The following is a 21805-nucleotide window of genomic DNA, read 5'->3' as shown; positions in this document are numbered from 1 at the left end:
CTCTTGCATGTAACAAAGAATGGTGATAAACCAACAATTTAAATCAAAGGTAAAGTTGAAGACTTAGAATACAAAATTCAACGTTGTGCATCATTGGTAATATTCAACTTTGGTATATAATTCTAGAAGTACATCTTTACACTCTTCCTGAAATTGGGCAAATTTGTAGACGAACATTCTCAACACATATAATAGTATAGCGTTCACCTTTAAATTGTACTGAACAACATTGGCAGATATGATAATTATTGCCTGACCTTCAGGTGGAATGACATTGTTTAGGTCAAAGGCCACAATGACAAAAGAAATCTCGATACCAATAACATCAGGTACATAGTTACTTGAGTTGAATGTCTATGTTTCTGAACACAGGTATTTGTTATTGTCACTGGATGACAAAATTACCACTATTATACATATTTGATGACTTTGCAAAAACACAGGCGCCTATGTTATTTACTGTACTATACGACACTGTCTGCTTAGCTGAATGTGTAGTCAACTAAAGGGAATTTCTGGTGTGGACGTTTACAAACAAAGAACACATAAAATAAATAGTAGTTGCCAATATGCCATATGCATGCAATTTTACATCCTAGCATTTTGTTGACATGAACGTGTTTGTTTAAAGCCCAAATAGCTGCGAATTGTATGCATTATATTCATTTTATTTTCAAACCAAGGTTTGTTGGTGTTAATGTGCTAACTGAAGGACCATACTACACATTTTACCATGCTGAATAAATAAATTGGTGCTGCACTCATAACATGGTGCCCTCACGGAAGAGTACAAAAAACAGTATTCCCTGCATATACACATTGTAATCATACAAGAAACAAGCATGATGCCATTTATTTGAATGTACAACACATGATGCCAAAATTTTGTTGGAGTAATCTTTATTTTCTCTGTCATATGATTATTTTTTGAAAATAGCGGGAAAACTAAAATGATGCAAACATTTGAATTAAAATGCCGCTTTTGACATGTATGACAGTGTTATACACTTTTTCAGTCTACAACTTATTCAAAGAAAACTTGGAAAACTGAGGATATTTTGAGATCAATTGGGGTTTTAATGTGATATTTTACAAGTCTTTCTACGCAAAATTTATGGTCTATCTGACACTGCCAGTGCAGGGATAACACATCTTTCAGTTACAGTTTTTGTCCACACCTCGAAGTAAATTTGGTTCATAAACGCTGACAGCATAAAGGCATTTCAACTCATCCGGCAAAAACAGCTTTTTAACAAGGAACACAATGATTTCACAAAGCCGACTGGTAACGATTTTCTAGGCCTACTTCAAATTTAACACACAAAAACAACTTTCATATGTACTGTCCAAAAAAGCTACACATTCCCAAAGTAAGCATAAGAAAATGCTATGTCATACAATGAAAAGAGTTTATCTTCTGGAGGAATGTCATTGTCAGCACCTGGATGAGGTAGCTGCGTAACATTACCACAGGTATTGGCAGTAGGCAGAAATGAATTTTTCACTTTAGAAAAGACAATAGATGGGTGTAGCTCATAACCTGATACAGGTTCTTCATCTGCGCAAGTAACAAACTGCAAAATATGGTTCAATGTCACTGGTTCTCTTCTTCCTCCTACAAAAAAGTATCAGTATATTAACATAAATCCAAATGAACAATTTCAGTGTGCCTGTTTTAAAAGTCATGCAAGCCACATACTAATGTTCTGTAAACAAGTCACTTTCAATCACATAGTACATGTACCTACGGATGTTTCTCCATAATTTTAGAGACCTTTTGTATATCAATCAATACTTGGCATTTTAACAAGCTTTAATTAGCCCTTAAATTCATTTAATGAAAGTCTTTGTCTGCCATCTCTGGACAGGTAGGTTTTGAGGTAAAAACAGGATAACACACAAAATATTTACCAAATTTCAAATCAATAATAGCCCTTCCTTACCTCTACCTGAGAAAACTATTAGATTTTGGGTTCCTACATTTTGCTGTTTTTATATACCTGGTGACTTGATAGGTTGTAAACTTTACGAAGGAGCTTTTATATGAATTGAATTGACTAACAATAATACTTGTACTGAGCCCAATTGGCAACACATAGAATGACATATTCTAGTCGACCAGAGCTGCAAACACTCAATGGAAGCAAGATTCAACACAATGGCAGTGCAAAGGTCACTTTTAAGGTCAGTGATATGCAAACAAAAGCAGAGATCTTTGTAACCAAGCAATGGAGTGACCCAATACTTGGTCTGCATACAGCTACAGGCTTAGGACTGATTCAGAGAGGTCTAAACTCGAGCTAACATGTAAACCGGATCTCGACAGGAAGGTACAAAAGCATCACCAAAGAGCAAATGAAACATGATTACAAATCAGTTTTGATGGTAAGCTTGGTAAATATCCTGGGCAGTACAGAATCACACTAACCAATGATGCATAACCGAAGATAAATGCTCCAAGGCGAATACCTCATAAAATCAGAGGGTAACTCAAACAAAAGCTTGCAGAGATGAAACAGCAAGATGCCATTGAGGAAGTTGACCATCCCAAAGACTGGGTAAACAGTATAGTGTGCACAGAAAAGAAAGATGGTAGTCTAAGGCTGTGTCTGGATCCAGACAATTGAACAAATACATAAAGCGTGACCATGACATGATACCAACTCTCAAAGAAATAATTTCCAAACTAAGCAAGCCAAAGTTCTTCCTTATTTTTGACCAGTCATGGGCTTTCTGGCAGGAGGAACTTGATGAAAACTCAAGAGACCTGACCACATTTCAGACTCCCTATGACAGATATCGATTTAAGAGAATGTCCTTTGGTATTTCCAGTGCGAGTGAAGTCCCGCAGAAGAAAAGCTTCCAGGTATTCGGTGACATTAAAAATGTCAACATAATTGCTGATTACATGCTAGTAGCCACTGAGACGGAGCAAGAACATGACATAGCACTCACCAAAGTACTGAAGCGAGCTCAGGAAAATGGTGTAAAGTTCAACGTTGGAAAGATAAAGTTCAAAAAGAACGAAGTGGTGTACCATGGCATGAAACTATCTGCAGATGGAATACAGCCTGATGAAAGCAAGATTAGAGCCATAAAAGATATGCCTAAACCATAAAACAAACAGGAGTTGCAACAGTTCCTTGGCATAATCAATTACCTGTCCGCCTTCATCCCAAGCAAAGCTCAGCTGACAGAGCCACTAAGACAGCCTGTAAAGGATGGAGTGCCTTGTTAATGGGGAAAACAACAAGAAAGAGCAGTAGCAAGGGTAAAGGAAATCCTCAGTTACAACGTAGTGCTGAAGTTCAGTGGTGAGCACAAGCCCCTCACAATCCAAGCAGACGCCAGCCAGAGTGGCGTAGGAGCCTGCCTTCTTCAAGATGGCCGACCCATTTCATAAATCTCTAGATCACTCAGTGAAACAGATCAGTGCTATACTCAGATCGAAAAGGAGCTGCTGGCTGTTGTGTTTGCCACAACGAAGTTTCATTACCACATCTGCGGCATCAAAGTAACAGTACACATCGATGATCGACCTGTAGAGGCAATCCAGAAGAAAGACTTACTCAAAGTTTCTACCAGATTGCAGCTTTTTATTCTGCTGAAACTGTTGAGATACAAACTCAACCTCATGTATAAACCAGGAAGTCAGATGCACATTGCTGACACATTAAGCAGAGCTTACATGAATGAGAAGCCACAACTGGATGAATCACCAACATGCATGTGCACTCAGTGATGACACACTACCCAGCTTCTCAAAACAAAATTGATGAGTACAAAGCAACAACTCAGCAAGATGAGACATCACAACTCATCAAACAATACCTACAGAAAGGGTAGCTTGTGAGACACAAGCTATCACCCACACTGCATCCATACTATTATCTTAGAGATGAAATATATGAAGAGGATGATCTTCTCTTCCCGTTTAACCGACTGATCATTCCAGAAGGACAGCATCAGTTTGTGCTTGAGAAACTGTATGCTTGACACTAAGGAGTGGAGAAATCAAAGAGTTTGGCTATAGAGATAATGGGAAGGATATTGAAGACGCAATATCCAGCTGCAAAGTCTGTTAAGAATTCCTGCTTAGAAACAGAAGAGAGCCTATTCAACAGCATGACGTCCCTGAAAGACCATGGCACAAATTAGGTGCAGACATCTTCACATTTGCTGGAAAGACTATATTATCCTCGTCGGTTACTTCTCCAAGTATCCAAAAATAGCTAGACTACACAGAAAAACAGCCAGCTCTGTGATCCAAGCAATGAATATCATCTTTGCTTGCCATGGAATTCCAGAAACCATCATAGCTAACAACATGCCATTCGATGCAGCTGAATTCAAAGAATTCTCGAAACGATGGGGTTTCCAACTGATTACTTCTAGTCCCAGATACCAACAGAGCAATTAGAAATAATGAAAGAAGTACTACACTAAGATGGTTCTCTTGACATAAGAGGGCGAGGGATACCATGTTAAGGAAAGATGGGTGTCTGTTCACGGACATGTTATTTTGATTTTTAAAGAGTTCTACTCCTCTTTATTTGGTAGTCATGTAGGTCTTAAGATTTTGACTTATACTAAGTTTCCCAACTTTTTCATTTTCAGTAAAATTTTCATTCTCTGTTTCATTACTTTGTGATTTTTCTATATCTTGAATTACATTTTTTTTTTCAGATGTAGTATGTTCAGTTTACATTCCTCTGTGAAATAATACGCATCCCACAATTTTGAGAAATATGACATTGTACAAGTTATTTATTCAGTAATGGTTTACAATTAAACCGAAAAAACACACCACAAAGAAACTTGACAGAATTATAATCATGATACCATGTCAATAATCAGATTTTTCCAATATCGACAGACTGGATCATTAAACATCCACTTCTTTATCTATACTTCTTCCTCGAAATCACATCTTGATTGATTTTTGTGAAACACACAGACCGGTACTATTTAAACAAGATCTTTGTACACAAAGTAGAAATGGCAGAGATATCTGGGATCATTGTTGCTTTCAGTGTAGTAGCAATACTCATAGGACACTTCACGGTTTATAAAGGCTGGCTCTGGTGGCCAGAAGCGTATGTCCTTTTTAATTGGTTCTGGGCATTCCTGTAATAAGAATAACGAGAATGATATTAAATTTATAGCACATAACCGACAATTCAAATGAATTTGTGTATATGCTGTACATTGATATTAAGTTAGGAGTCCACGTTTTTCAATTATCTTAAAACTTAATAATCCTTTGAAACAAAGATCACCCACGGGTAATGAACGTTGAACATAGATACATCAATTAATTCAAACCATAAGCAAACAAGAACACCTAAACATAAAGTATAACGAAGACATCCATTTAAACATAGCTAACGGTAAAACGAAATATCTTATTTTAGCTAACAGTAGGGTGAATACATACTAACGACTTCAGAGAAGCAAATGTGATAAGTTAGGAAAAAAACTCTTACTGTCTTCAAATCCACACTATGACATCTGAAAAGAATCCATTTATTTGGGAAGATGTCTGCTTTACATATCCCACATTCTTCCACTGGATATCCAGTCTTCTCACCCTGTATCAAATAAAAAGAGAAATGCACTTAAAGTCAGCTCATGCGTTCACATGCAAACTAGTGTTTTTGTGAGTGGACATATCTAGATGACAAAGGGCCATTTTCTTTCAGTATAGATACAAAAAAATGTTTTCACTATACAAATAGTAAAGCATGTATTCACCAAGTGAAGTCTCTATCTGTATAGCTGGTACACATACCGTATTCACGGCAAGTAAACAGTGTATTCCCTTTTGTTCACCAACAATCTAAAATGTAGCGTAAAGCGTTTAATTTTGAAAAATTACTGGTGAAGACAGAATTCAGACTAGTCCCGGTTGTGTGTTTGTGCATTTAATAGACATTTTAGAACATAAGAACATTAAAAAATCTAATATCCAGTAATTTTCTTTGATGCATATTATCCATTGGAAACGTTAAAACTGAGAGGTGCCAAGAGAAAAGTCCATTATAAAAGATCGAGTAAGTACCATAAATAATTTAAGGACAGCATGTACCATTGCAAGATACGTACTCATGTGTGAAATTAATTATCGAGCTCCATTAGAACATTTCGGCCACTCAATTGTAACTCCTTTTTAGACATAGTAGTGGTTGTTCTACTTAATCACAATTGTATTTCTTTTCCGGAACATGAGGACATTTTGGCCCACCGTAGCTTGAATAATCTGCGTTTGCCTTTATTACGTTTACCAAAAGAAACGTCAGATTTTAATTGTTCAATGAAAGCACTTGTTTTACCTGTTCAATACCAGGATTGTTGTCCAGGACACCTTTGTGTATGGCAAACATCAGTGATGACTTTGAGTCACCTAGGAACCCCGTTGTGGCGTAGTAAATAGTGAAGTTTGTCACAGCAGTCAGTTGGTCGGTTTCTACAAGTCTGTCTTTGATGTTTGTGGGACAAGGTATTTCATTGGTGAAAAACTCATTGTTCATTCCTGCGTCGAAATATTTTGTCATAAACAACATACACTCTTCTGGTTTCGCTTTCAGCGCTGGGAATGGTTTACTGCTGAAACGAGACAACAAGAAGCCATCAAAGCATAGCTCTATGTAAGGAACTTTTCAGTTATTATGACCGAGGGTGGGATTAGTCAAAATAAGTGAACCCCTACCCATTGCACCAAAAAATTAATGACTCCCACTTTTGAGATGACAAAAATTTTTTTTCCGCCCCCCCCCCCCATTGCCTGAGTAAAGCTGCATTCAAAAATACCTCTGCATAGGGGTAATCGAATCCAACAAATGTTCACGTATTTTTTCAAATGCCCTCTCTAACAAACTCACAGTGCATTCAATTCTCTCTCTGACTTGCTATAATTTTGAAATCCCCTCAAAGGGATTGGACAAAAATTACAGGTGGGCGACTTTTTTGCGCAAGCATTTTTGAAGGGTCAAATGAAATTCAACACATGCCGTTTGAAGGCAGTCATCATTTTCTGCGCAACTATTAGAAGGCAAAATGTGGCTGATATACCTGGCAGTGCTTCATTCTAAAATATGAAATCATTTAAATATTAATTATGTTTGATAATGCATGTCAATCTACTCTGCTTGAAGTGGCAGGTAAAAAGTGCATGAGTATACACAAAATTTGATTTTTTTATTTCATTGATAATGTTGATTCACTATGCATGGCAATTTGTATAATATTTTTTCAAAGTAAACCTAGCAATATATGGCCATTTATAGATGTTTCTTAAATGATAAATGTACTCGATTGGAATAGGGTGGTTACAAGTGCATATATGTATAAGAAATTGGATTTTGGAATTTCACTGAAAATGTTGATTCACTTATACATGGTTGTCTATGAGGAAACTGTGAATAATATTTACCGAGTACAACACTAACTAAATCTGTGCAATTATAGAAGCTTGATTATTGCTATTAATGTTCTTGATTAGACTAGGGTGGTTAAAAGTACAAATGTGTACAGAAAATTTGATTTTATATGATAATATTGTTGCGAACTGTAACAAATATTGTAACTTTTGTCCTGTATTGAACGCAGTGGGTGATGTGCAGTTTGCTTTGTGTCCCGCAAAAATGTCCTGTAAAATGTTTAGTTGCCTGTGATCTCGGCAGATCTCGCGTGGTTTTGAAAATGTTCTACTTTAGTCACATTTACACTTTAGATGGTAATTCTCATTATAATATGCTTGGTATGAATCCAGCCTCCTGATAGGCTGAGCGCAGGTTTTATATTCTGAACTAGAAGACCCAAGAAAAACGAGGCCTTAGAGGGTGAATAATTACAAAAATAACCGAAATGGAACAAGTTGAAGAGAAAATAGAACATAAGCTTGAATTACTGGTTGTGGAATAAAGTCGCGCGCATTTAGAGATTCAAGACCAAGATTGAACGCGCGCAGCGTACGTATTCCAGAACAGTAAACAATGAGGCATGATTTACATAACGCGTTTACAAGAACCATATTTTCAACTTTTATCAAACTTTAACATATTGTTATGAGGTTATAACGGTTCGCTTGGTATTTGGTGCGTATATAAGACCTCTTAGAGGAAAATTAGCATATTTGGGTGAAATAATAACCTCGGCTCGGTGATTATTTCCCGCCAAATATTTCCTCTTAGGGGTCTTATATCCGCTACCAAATACACCCGATTGCTGTTTATAACCTGTAGGTAACTGTGTGTTTTCAGGTTATTAAACATGTGCATGTACAATGTATGCATATGTAAGTGCAACAGCAGTGTTTGACCAACCTGTCCTTTGAACCATGTGGACAATTTTGATTTGCTTCTTCATACTTGCTGCTTGGTTTGTCTGTTGGTTAGAAATTCAAACAAAATTTATTGTAAGTCCTTAATTTTAAACCTCAATTAATGTATTTATGTATGTATGTATGTGACACAACCATCTGCTTGCGAAACTCTACTATTGTAGATCCATGCATTCAATTGTGGATGCCTAAGTGGTCCATATAACCTTTGACCAATATGTCATCTAAGGTATTTTCAGGTCGTGAATGAAGCGATATCTCACGATTTTGTCCAGTTCGCATCATTTTACGCTAATCCAGTATCACTGCCCATGGCGTGCAAATTTGATCCGAAATGTCGAACCTGCATACATTACAGTGGAATTGAAAGTTCGAGATTCAGTAAAATTTGTCGACCATTTGTTTTAGCGTCAACCCTTCCCAGCTTTGTATATCAAGTCACAAGATGGTGTATGCTTTATACAACAAATCTTCCCCAAGTATTCCAATAACCTTAATACTAAGCAAATAATGTATTATACATGTTTGGTAAGAAGACTGACTGACTGGAGCGAACAAGAAATGCGCGGAACCCATTTGGGATAAAAGCCACAACCAGAAACATTTCTTTTTTGCCTTAACCGTTGAGCAGTCTGATGTCGCCCTAAGGGTTAGGATTGACTGGTTTGTTTTAGAAAAACAACTCCCTTGACAAGACCAGGTTTTTTTCTGGGTCTTGCTTTAGATGTTTTCCCGTCCTTTTATTTTTCAAACTATTGGTTCTTTATCGGGTTCAAATCCCCGTTCTATTGTTATTATATCTGTTCCTTAAATTTGGTTAAAAAGGTTACTGCCAAACTGTTGACGTCTCATAAACTTGTATCATATTGATTCACTGCCATTTTATTGCTGATAACGCAATCTAGAGAAGGCTAGTGATAGATGAAAATATTTTATCTTTATTTATTTATTTTATTCATCCATGGCAAACATACAAAGTACAGATGCAAAGGATAGGATGACTGAAAAAGGTGCGAATGACCTATACAAAGTCAGTCCCCAAAATGAAATGAAAGATATACAAGTGAAAAATAGCAAACAGCAACAAACAACAACAAACACTTTGTAACAATAAAAAGAAACAAAAAAACACAATAAAAAGAGCTAGTAAAAACTGATACAAATCTACATAGGTCTACACCTACTACACAAACAACGAGAAATCCATGTCCAAGTCTTATCTGGATCAAACATTTTAAAAATTCTCCCAGTACCTTTTCTTCACTGCCTGACAAAATCCCGAGAGTGGAGTAGCTGATCTAATTGTGGCTGGTAAATTGTTCCAGAGAAAGATTATTCTTTGAAAAGGAGGTTTTGGAAAGTGAGTTTTAAAACGATTGATATCCAGTGCACTTGAATCGGCCCTGGAATGTGTGGTAACATTGTGTAATACATCAAAGAATCAAGGTGACCACAGGTGTACGGTGTAGCAGGAACTTCTTTATTGCTCTAGTCCCGTGGGTGACACGGTCTTCACTCTCCAAATCTTAACTAATCTATCATACGTTTCTCAAGCCCCTATATTTATAAGAAATATTAGCTATGTCAACTGGACAATACAAACTTTAACTTTTACAGGCATTTGAACGATAACAAAGAACAACTTACCACATTTCCCGTATAAAGCGCGTAATAACACTATTGTTTCAGACCCAAGCCGTGAAAACATGAAAAGCGATATTTAACAGTTACAGTTCTGATAAAGATCACATCACACATGACGCCAATTATGTGAATGAATGCTTTGTGTGAGAGAGTCACATTGGCTGGACAGAATGCATTTCAAAAAGTGTCGGAAAGAGAATTGGCGGGAAGGCAAAGGTGTAAATCGTCGAAGGTAGAATTTTGGCGCGTTTTATGCGGGTAGCCACTAGATAGAAATAGAAATACAAGATGTGCTGTACAATTTTAGAAAATGAGATATCATGACAATTGGATGGACGAGTTTTAACATACTTGTTTACATTTATGGAGTACATCCCAGTAGTGCATTTATAAAAGAAAACGAGATGAAGAACTTCCCTGCGAAAAGACAGGGATAAAAGGTTAACAGCAACTAACCTCTGTTTATAATCGATATCGGTGGCATAATGGAGAATGTATCTTGTAGCAGCTCTTTTGGATGTTTCAATTTTAACTAAGTTACACTTAGACTGGGCTGCCCAAACAACACTTGCATACCCCAAATGGCTACGCATTAGCGACAGGTAAAGCGCTTTAAGGGGTGGACCATTTGAAATCCTGGGGGTCTGGAAGATTTTCGAAAAAAAAATCCCCGGCAGATATAAGGGGCAAAAGTCTGCCTTAGATGACTTATGAAAAAAAACTGGCAAGTTAATGTGGAAGAATTAAAAAAATCTATCACAGTATCAGCAAGAACCTTTTGGGATGTAATTTTTCATTTCCGAGCACCCTTCTTGTCTTTCCAAAAACCTCTTGAAATTAATTTTCAGTTACATTTAGCCTTTTGAATTGTTCACTGATTCTAGATAAGTGAACACACTCTGTAGATACATGCATATCATCTCCTGTGTGTTGACAAATAAATAATATTGTTCTCTCGTGTTATTGCAACATGGACAGATTACACTGCTGACAAGTCAAATGACAGAATTTCAGAAGATGTTAAAACAAAACTCATCATCAAGTATTATCATGTCAATAAAGACATTTGGAAACCAAGGGTTTTACATATAAAGAGGACTGTATATTATAACATTATAACATTATAACATTAGTTTAGGTAACTTTTAATAAATAACTTTAACTTTAAAATAACGTAATCTTTCGATAACGCAAACAAGTGTAAACATCAAGGATTATTGAATTAACTGTCAAACAAATCTCAACCTGAGCCACTGTCCAGGCACAATCGCAGGGGTAAACTACTTGTTTGAACATATAGTGTCAATCATCTTCTGGAATATTTTTCCCTAAGAAAGCTTGATCAAAAGGTATACTTGATTGAAACAGAATAATTCAGTTTCTGCATACCGTATTTCAACTTTGCTGAATTTGTGAGAGAAAAGCATCAAAGAGAAGTGATTTTGAACGACGGAGTTCACAGTACCGTCAAGTTAGTTACCAATGCTGTAATAGTATTGCATGTAGCATACTGCAGGCTCGCAACGCGCAACGTGACTATGATAATTTTCTCAATGATCAAGTAATTCTCTGGGCAAAACCAATAATAAACAAGTGACATTGTGCTAGAACCGAACATTTGTTTAGAACCAACCCTTTTTTAATTGGTATTTTTTTCATTTTGTGTTAGAAAGACAAAAATTTGCTTGCCAGTTCCATTGAAAAAATCAGTCAAATGTCACTTCATATGCCACCAGAAAACCCCATTTTCAGTCCTAAATTTCATTTTTCGTCGTGCGAGAGGGGGAACACCCCTCTCTCGCGCTCTTCCCCCTCGTTTGCTTTGCTCACTCGACGCTAGCTCACTTTCCTCACACGCTTTATGACACCGCCTACCTCTGTAAATTTCCCAGTTACATTGAAATCTAATGAAAACACCGTCTAAAAGAATTCATAGCAAAATCATATTTCAACATTTCACTACTGTTATCTTATTGCTATACAATACATCCATAATAAGGATATTAGATCTATTGAATCCTAAAGACGGCAATTAGTCTCCCTTTCCCCAAGTTCTTTTGTAATTTTTGTTAATGGTTAATGGGAGAAAGGGATTAAAAGACAGTTGTATTGTATGCCTATGCTGAATTCAATTCAGCAGGCCATCTTCCAGCTTCTTCATTTGATAATTTCAATATACACATCTACCTTTGATCGACCCATGTTAAGTCAGTGTGCCATGTTATGTCGATTAAAATTTAGTTTCTTTATGAACTTTGTACTTATGTACAAGTCTGTCGATGTATGACAAACAAATTGATTCAGCAACATCACTGCATTTAAAAAAAATCTTTGAAGGATGAATGCAAAAAAAAAGCCAGGATTCACAATGGAAAAAATATAATAAAGGCCTACAGTGGAACATGTAGAAAATAAATAATGCCCCCAAAAATCTTCCAGACCCCCTAGGATTTCAAATGGTCCACCCTCTAAGTGTTTGGGCGTCACATTTGTAGCCACAAGTGCATTTTGTCATGCCAAGCAATCTGTTAGATTTCATGCAAATACGATCAATATGGGTATTTCAATTCAGATCGAAGGTGAGATCCACACCTAAATCACAGTAATTTCAACTGATGTTAAACTATTTCCCTTCATGGAATAATCACAATTCAAATAATTTTTACAATATGTAAAGTGGAGAACATTTCACCTTCTTGTATTAAAAGTCATACCCCATTTGACACTCCAGTTATAAAGAGCATGAATATCGCTCTGCAAAGCTTGACAATCTTGTTATTTTTTATCACACGAAAACATTTAGAGTCGTCAGCAAAGAGAGCTAAGGTAGTATCAGGAGATACACAGACTGTAATCGATTGTTATGCAAATATAAGTCATATAGGGTCATTTCGTCTCTACGTGCATAATATTGCTGCCATGGGAACTTGCAAGATGTACACCTTAGGTTTACCCGATGACATAAAAAATGCCGGAAACTATGATCCACAAGTCGTACCGCCTGATGCTGACGACGAAGAGCGATGGCCACGTGGTAGTTTCTCGGTATTTCAAGACGGCGCAATGACAGTTTGTGCTTGGAAAGACTCAAAAATGAATGGTAAAATTTATGAGTACGGCAGTCTCTGCATGAAGACCGAATCGAGCGCTAGTGAGGAGTCGATGTAAAGATAAAAGAACCGGTGCTTTTGAACAAATTGAAGTAAGGGACGGTTCAGAATTTACTTCCAGGGGGTGGAGGATTTTCAGGGGGGCACCCATTTTTCCCAAGAAAATTTAGGGGGGTCCAGACAAAAATACCACAATCTTTTAGGGGGGCCAAGGAAAAAAACATCAATGCAATATTTGCCCAGAATTTCTGATCTCTACAAAAGAGAACCATAGACGCTACCTTGGTGACAGATAAACTCAACATGTTTAGTTAAACTCCTTTAGATGCCAAATTTGGTAATATTCACAGTGGTTTGTTTTATGCATCTACTGCAGTATCTTGTTCTCCTCCTTAAAGCGTCATGAAATGTCCAGTATTTAGCATGTCGACACAAACCATACAGTGAACAGTCAGGGTTGTTTTTGTTGAAAAGAGATCTCGGATCAAGTGCAGACTATAATTCACTTATCAACAATAACAATGGTCATTTATGTTCACACTGGTATGTTGCTAAATACAGCATTGGGTGTTCTATGTAGTGATAGAATAACAAACAAATGCTGATACAGAGAGATGAACATTGAACAAATGCTAAAAATTACAGCAAATGTCTTTTTAAGGTTGGGTTTACCTTGTAGCTTGTAAAGCAGTTGAAAGTTGCATGATAAAGAAGTGTTAATTTATGCAAATGTATGCAAATCACCCGATTTCTTGGCTTCTTTTGCCTCCCAATTTCAAATTTCCAAAGAATGTAACTCCACTCCGGCTTGGTCAAATTTTCTGAAATTTCACATTATGTTTTTTTAAATGCTATATAACAAAACGACTATCAATTGGTTTTGTTTGGCAATAAAGCTCTTACATTTTTAATAAGAGGCATTTTGAATAAGAGGCATTTTAATTTTGCTGATCATGATTTTCATCAATTATTAGAGTGTCAGTCTTTAAACTCCTACAATTTTAAAATGAGGATGGATAATGCCAAATAAAATAGTTGTTTTCTTCTACATATACTCTCCTTTCAAGTGAAATATTACATTTCAGAAAATACTGTCTAGTTTTTGACTTAAATTAATTTTTATCATTAATACCAAAATTGAGGTTTTTTACCCCAAATATACACCCACTTCATCCTTTTAGTAAACTATTGCTACCATACTAAACTTTAGATTCTCTGCTTTTTGAAAATATATGGTATGAGGGGGTTTCCTCGTCATCTTTGATGAGAAATATTGCTTTGAAAAAAACTGTGTTGGCAACATGCAGCTCCACCTTAATTCAAAACAAAACGTCTTGCTACTCTGCCATTTCTTAACGTAACATGGTCACGTTGGTTCTCTTGGATTTTGTCTATGTCAGTGTCTGTGTCACTATCATATACAGAACCAACACCATCATCATCACTCTCAATGACTCCAATGACAGAGGTTTCCAATTCAGAGTCACTGCTATCTGACTCTGACTCATCTGTGACATACGTTGTTACAATACCTTTCCCTGACAGTTTCTTAAATTGAATGAAGGTTGTGCATGTATATGTACGGTCATAATTTGAAATTTTTCAGCTTTCAATTTATTTTTGGTAATTTATGTTTATCAAGGTATTTATCTAATTCTTTTACGTTGAAATTTTGAAGGTTCCCACTCAAGAGTAACTTTAACCAGTCATAGTCCTCGTATTTTTTATCCTTCTTTTCTGCTCCTTTTTTCTATGTTTCATTCTCATCAGTTTTACCCTTTCTAATTTTTTTAAATGTTCTACATTATTTTTATAGTGCTTACATCTACTATAAACTTTTTTGAAAATAAATTTATGGCCGTCTCATCTTCAAGTTGCTTTTCAGCAAATAGTTTTTTAATGTTGAAAATAAAAATATTATGTATTACTATCAAAAATATATGGTGAAAAATTTACAAAAGGGTTGATTTTCCAATAATCCTGTATGTGCATCCAGAAGATCATGTGGCACTGCATCAGTGCCATAGTGTCGGATTGTTGAAATATTGTGTACACAAGAAATTTGCTGTAGTTCAAGAAGTGATCTCAGTGTGTATGAGGCTGGGAGAAATGTGGATAGGCTAACACTATGTGTATTGATGCTAATAATTTTGTGTCCCATTCATTCTGATATGTATAATCAAAGATTTCTCAGTGGCGGCTGGCAGAAATGCAAAAAAAAAAAAAAAAAAAAAAAAAAAAAAAAGACAAATTAACATGTATTGTTTCGTGTCTTCTGAAAACATGCGCATCATGACTATTTTATAACTAAAGTTTCTTAAAAAAATTTAAAATATGAATGCTCTATTAATTTTGAAAATACTGCTGACAAAATGTGAACTTTGACTTTCACAGGGTTATCTGCATTTTAATATGAACATTGGATTGTGAATGGAATGAGCAGAATAACATGTGAATTCATGTTTTGGATAAGATGTTTTGTTCAGGAAATGCTCTAAAATATTCCTCAGCATTGTTGTTTTCAGTGGCAGCTACTTGATTTATTACAACCAAATTAGAAACGAAAAAAAGAGAAAATTAAAAACAGGTTGGCTTTCACCAATTTTAATTGCAAATGTTTAAAACTTTCACCGTGAGTCTGCAAATATTCAGCATCATCAAATGAAAATGTATGCTGAACTTGTGCATGTACATGTACATCTCACTTTCCAGAAATCTCTGGATATCTGCAAATGATCACGGTACCATTAAACTTCAAGATATATATCACTTTGCCAATTATCTGCTCCTATGATTTTCTATTCACCATTTCTAACTGACATCTTTGCTTGTCTTTGTGTGCATCATATGTGAGACATAACGAAAAAAGTATTCATATTTGGTAATTAACTTTTCTTCAGAAATTTACAACCAGATATGTTTATTGCTACCCTTTCCTAAGTGTGCCACTTGCAGTCCCTGCAAATCATTCTTTTTATAGTAACATAACCCTGAAATGATTTGTTATATCATCGATTAAATGTCCACTACAGTTCCTGCAACTTGTTAGACTGGATATGTCTATAGTGTATAGGCATGCATGTACATATTAGGGAGGCCATGGAAAAAAAACAGGAAAGATGAGGGGCCATAGATTTTTTCTATAATTTACTAGGGGGGGGGGGCGTGGAAAAAAATCACCCAGAAAATAGAAAATCCTCCACCCTCCCCTTGAAGTAAATTCTGAATCGTCCCTAATATGCCCGAACGTTGCCGTAATGTACAATCAGTACTTCAGAGGTGTTGACTTGACTGATCAACAGCTGGCTTACTACACGCCAGGTCTATCATCGCCACGGTTTCACAGAGTTGTGTTTTACCACGAGCTGAACAAGGCACTCATGAACCGGATGCGCTATTTTGCGGGTTGCGGGCTGCGGGTTGCGGGCATAAAAAAATGTGTGTTTTGGGTATCATTTTCGCTAGTAATTAGAATAAATGCTAGATGTATCTGTTTATGGAATAAAAGCCGTGAACTTCTTGAATAATGCCGTCATTTGAGCTTACATCTGTTAAAGCGCCACCAACGTCAGAATAGTCCATTTCCTATCCAACATTCGTCGTTGCGCAGCGCACTGCCGATCGAAGCTTTCGAAATTACATGACTGAACACGGATGGGTAATAATATGAGCACAAGACAGATTTCACAACAACTCGCTATATTAACTTTTTATGTTATGATTAGGATGGATAGCTTAGAAGTAAGTTTCGGATCGTTGACAGCACAGATGAACTGGGAGATGAACTTCAGTTCGTTGAAACTCGACACGCCTATAAATAATTTGTTACTTTTTCATAGAATGCCATGCCCTTCTCACACTTCAGATTAGTTCAACCGCCGATAAAAGCACAATTTTCAAAATCGTTTTCAATGCCGTTTAAAATTATTTTATTGTGGTGAATAGTCCTCGGAAACTCTTCATAGTCACGCTGGATCAAATGCATGGAGCGACTATCATGCTGCAGTTGCTAGTCATAAATAGAATTCGTTCATGATATTAGGAAAGACACAATTATTGAGAGCTGCAGAACACAAACTCATCCAAAAATATTCCTATTAGATCGATTCCTGAAAATAAGTCAACGCACCGGCGTGTTTTTCCCGCTGAAATTCTCGCGTAAAATGTTTGCTGAATGTCGTTCTCTGCGGTCGCGACCTCGGGTGAACCGAAACGGCAAAGCAATCTAAGTCCTTTGTTGTACGTCTTTTTCTGTTAAAAGCTTTCATGAAAAATACACGGCATTTTAAAGAGGCACTCCCACTTGGTAACATTTTTAAAACACATATTTTTAATGCCAACGGCCGATATTTGACATGGCGAGTGCGCGCGGATCGCGAGATATCGATAGAAACATGTCATTATCCGAGCGTATTTTTCACATCCCGAAGTTTTACGATCGTTTCTGATTTTGTCCCGAAATCCCCCGAAGGTTTGTTGTCGTGCTGATTGACGATATTTTAGGGAGTCTACAATAAGTTCGAACGACGCAATTAATTTACTTCCAACTGCAAAAACTTTATGTACAGCATTATGCTACTACCTCAGGTAAGTTTTGTAAAACTTTTCCTTACGGTTTTATCGTTTTCATTATTCTAATCAGTTGTACTATATTTTTAACCACTACCACATAAACATCAGTTTTTACGTATCAAATATTAGCCGCCTCCTATGACTACATTTTGTCGTCTGCCACACAGTACGCCGCGCGCGTGGTATGCGTCTATGCATACCATTCGGCGGCCGCTATGTATCAACCGCACGTAACTGTGTTAGTCACCTATGCGAATTCTGGTGGAATCAAACTTTGTTTCTGTTTTTTCTCAGAGTCAGTAAGACTCGGCTTTCCCCCAGGGGCATGACAGATCACTGAGGCGAGTGGTACTGTGGCATACAGCAGCGTAAGCGTAGACTCGTACTCCATAGCTTAGTTGACAATGGCCCCAGTGCCGAACGTTCGATGTTCGGAAGTTGAATTTAGGTGGGCCACCGGAATTCAAACTTTTACTTTTTTGAAAACATGTTTTTATCGATATCTCGCGATCGGCGCGCAGTCGCCACGTCAAATATAGACCGTTGGCATTTAATGTGCTTTAAAAATGTTACCAAGTGGGAGTGCCACTTTAATACACATCACTTCTACGCTTTTTAAGTCAAAACTTTCCTTACACATTGCATTTAAGTAGGCATTGTTTAATTTTCTGTATGTGTTGCCCTAGAACCGAATATTGTGAATGGATGCATTACAAAGAATTTACTTCCTATAGCCTGATACTAGAAATGTAACAATTTTCATTCCACGATAAGTGGCGACATTTCCGAGGCGCGATTTTTTTTGTCAGTCTGGTATTATTTCTTACTCACATCCATGGCAAGAAAGAAAAGTGATTTCAGATCCCTAATTATTTGTAATGGCCAGGCAGCTCGGAATAAATAATTTGGTCCTCGGAATCGCCGCTTTTAGTTTAGCAGATTTTAATTTTTTTTCAGAAACATGACGTATTTTCACCCACTTGGTTTGGTCTGTTATAGCTTTTTAGTCCAAAAAAAACAAGTTTACAGTATTTATGTTTTCAACAGCCTTCAAATGTTCAGTATAATGTTAAAATACACCATAAAGTTGTGTTTCATTAATTTTAACAATCTTGGCCTGATGCTGAAATATGGACTTGGCAGGAAAAGGGATACTGTACGATAGACCTGATCATGATTATTGATAATAGACACCTTCTAAAGGTTTTATTTCTTATATACTAAATGCCATATTACATATATTAGAAATCTAGCCCTAATTCTAAAAACCTGCAGTCCGCAGCCCGCAACCAGCAACCCGCAGCCCGCACTGGGTAAGCCTAATTCACGTGCCACGTGCCGCGTGCCGCGTGCCAGGGACTCGTGAGAAATTATAGGGAGGGAGAGAGGGCCTAATTAAAAAAGAATATACGGAATCTAGGAATTTCGTTAGTTTATACATGCCCAGAGTATATTCAGGCAACACCACAATACCCATCTCAACACTACCTTTGTTACGCCAAACTTACAAAAGTCGGGGATTGAAATTAATTAGATGGAATAAAGTCTTTAGAGTTTGACCAATTTCAACACCTCTTCACACAGAGAGGCCGACTTTGTCTCGGAGCCGAGTTGTCGCAGAGCGGAGAAGTTTGCCACCGGCCGTGTTCTCATTGTATTCAAACTTATTGGCATGTAAAGACCGGTACAATTGTGCATTTTGTCGCAAAACCTTCGCTATCTTTGTGACAAACTGATGGTGAATCACAGTGATATTTGGGAAAGGGTGTCAGTAATTGTTTTCATTACCAGAAAGTAAATTGAAGTAATGCGGAACAACAAATGTTACGGTAATAACACAGTGTGTAGGTAGAAAAGTTGGCTACTACGGGATACGCTATCCGTTCACGTGATCGCTAGGTCGGAAGCAATTCACACTCAAAGTCGATGCCGAAAAGACAAAGTGAAATACTATTGCTGATAATTTTAGTTTTTCTCTATTTTCCCGCCTTTGGTGCAATGTTGCGAGTTGCGTCACAAAAGGCTGCATATTCTGTGGAATACTACAAACCATCAGCATGGCTTTTTTGAAGCCATGGATTTTCTGTCACAAGCACTAATCTTACCAGCCATGCTAAAATTTAGAACACAAAATAGTCTACTCGAGACAAAAATAGAGTAGAAATATTTCCGGCCTCACAAACCAGAGATACTGCCGTATTCCATAACGTGCAATGGACTGAAAGGGAGAGAGCAGCAGTCATGTAGGAAGACCGCTTGGTGTTGTTATCAACATTCCCTTGTAATTACCGTGATAACTGAAGTTAACGATACGCACTTTATCTTTGTTCAACAACAGTGTTCCCCCGAGATCTGATATGCAGCATGTCTCGAATGTGGAAAATTCAGTTTGTTCTATGGGAATGTCCATATGACATTTCTAATTTTAGCAGCTTTTTATTTGCAACACGTACTGATTTCTGCCCCTTAACGAATAGTATCGCCCTATGGGTTGGAACGCTACTGCACTGAAAATCGACTGAGGCAGAGTCCTGATCCTGCATAAGGCCGCGTTCAAAAAAAATGGTGAGAGGGGGGGGGGGGGGGGCTGGAGGAATCGCGATTGAAATCTTTTTTTTTCAGATCCCCCCTCGATACCCTCAAAAATTTTCAAGTCCCCCCCTCAATACCCTCAAAAATTTTCAAGTCCCCCCCCCCAATTACCATATAGCCGCATATTTATTAGGAATGCACGCAGAGTAAAAAAAACGTAATGTGTCGTTCTGCACGCAGATGTTCAACACTACCTCTTATCAGCAGGTTGTAGAGCCATATACCTAGGACAAGTTCTTAAATTGATTCATTTTTAATGCATCAGTGAACTTTTTGGATTTCTCAGTCTCAGCCGACTTGAGTTTATCCAACTCTGGCCAGTTCAATGGCACCAGCTGAAAAGCACACAAAATGACAATCATGAGAGAGTATGAAAATTGTGTATTCCTAGCTACGTTTAACCAAATTGTGAAAAAATGAGCACAGTGACCTACCAAATTTTTTTTTCAAAAGTACAAGACATATACAACTTAGATGCCACTTATAAAATGTTTTACAAAATTGACAATACTGGAAGGTTAAAATATTCCATGAAATTAATGTTTTAATCTCAGAAATTTTGGGTGTAATAATGGCAAATTTGATAAAAAATAAAAGATTCCATTTAGTCACACATTTTTCCATTTAAATTAGAGTCTTTACTGTTCAAAGTTTTACTTTTGTGTTATTGGTACAATGAGATGAATGGTTTTATATATTAATTTTAAGTGATTTTAGAAAAACTGACTTTTCATCGTATATTTGTATAAGATCAATCATGGTGACCCCATCTTTTTTCTCTAATATTTGATTGTTCTCATATGCCAGAATTCAAAAATCCATGGTAACTGTTAGTCCCCTAGTCTTCTATGTGTTGCTCTCTGGCTGGATCTTGTGTACAAGTAATTGTATGTTACACTGTCAATTGAGTGTCCTATGACCGAAACTCTTCTTAAACTACATCAGAGTCAGAGCTACATGTATCACTGTCACTGCCAGTATGTAGTAGCAGGGCAGTAGTTGTATTAACTTTTTATTTTGACAATATTTTTGTTCAGTTTATACAATTGTGTTCTTGTTCTATTCCCTATAGAATGTTGAGCTATCCAGTATTCAGCTTGCCAACACAGCCTACGTGTACCCTGCATTTGCATCATTCAATTATCACCAATATTTAGACAAACGGGCTTTGTTGACAAACTGTATATTGTGTTTTTCAGCATGCTGTAGAGAGACACCAAGAAACTGTGTTTGATACATTGCATAGAAATATTGAAAAATTATCAACAGTTGTAGCTCCTGCCCCATTACAAAGCCAACTTGTTCTACGACAATTGAATGGCATTCATACATTTTTAGACTTTTTCGAGATTAAAGACATAAAATATGACAAAACGGTTCTAGATTTTGTTTAATTATTACTAACAATAGAACCATTGGACAACATCAAAATGTTGGGAGTCAAAATATTTTCAGGTCCCCCCCTATAGGCAGAGCAAAACTTTCAAGTCCCCCCCCTCGACTACCCCAAAAATTTTCGAATCCCCCCCTGAATTCCTCCAGCCCC

General features: G+C 36.9%; 1 protein-coding gene across 8 annotated transcripts in view; it reads right to left on the bottom strand.

Moving 5' to 3' along the window:
- Positions 1–4737: 4737 nt before the first annotated feature.
- LOC139134726 (uncharacterized) overlaps positions 4738–21805 on the bottom strand; it is a 104687-nt gene continuing 87619 nt past the window's right edge. For 5 of the 8 annotated variants that reach the window (XM_070701705.1, XM_070701704.1, XM_070701703.1 and 2 more), the window contains 4 exons: positions 8325–8385; positions 6333–6606; positions 5487–5591; positions 4738–5127 (listed from right to left, as the gene is read on the bottom strand). In XM_070701705.1, coding sequence (XP_070557806.1) covers positions 4969–5127; positions 5487–5591; positions 6333–6606; positions 8325–8385 — 599 coding nt within the window. In that variant the 3' untranslated portion in view covers positions 4738–4968. The remainder of the gene's footprint in view (positions 5128–5486; positions 5592–6332; positions 6607–8324; positions 8386–21805) is intronic. The other 3 variants (XM_070701707.1, XM_070701706.1, XM_070701702.1) reach the window with 1 other exon arrangement.

This window comes from Ptychodera flava, chromosome 6 (assembly GCF_041260155.1).
Source record: "Ptychodera flava strain L36383 chromosome 6, AS_Pfla_20210202, whole genome shotgun sequence".
In the NCBI taxonomy this organism is placed as follows: Eukaryota; Metazoa; Hemichordata; class Enteropneusta; family Ptychoderidae; genus Ptychodera; species Ptychodera flava.
The sequence above is the reverse complement of the archived record's forward strand: the minus strand, read 5'-3'. Positions and strand labels throughout refer to the sequence as shown.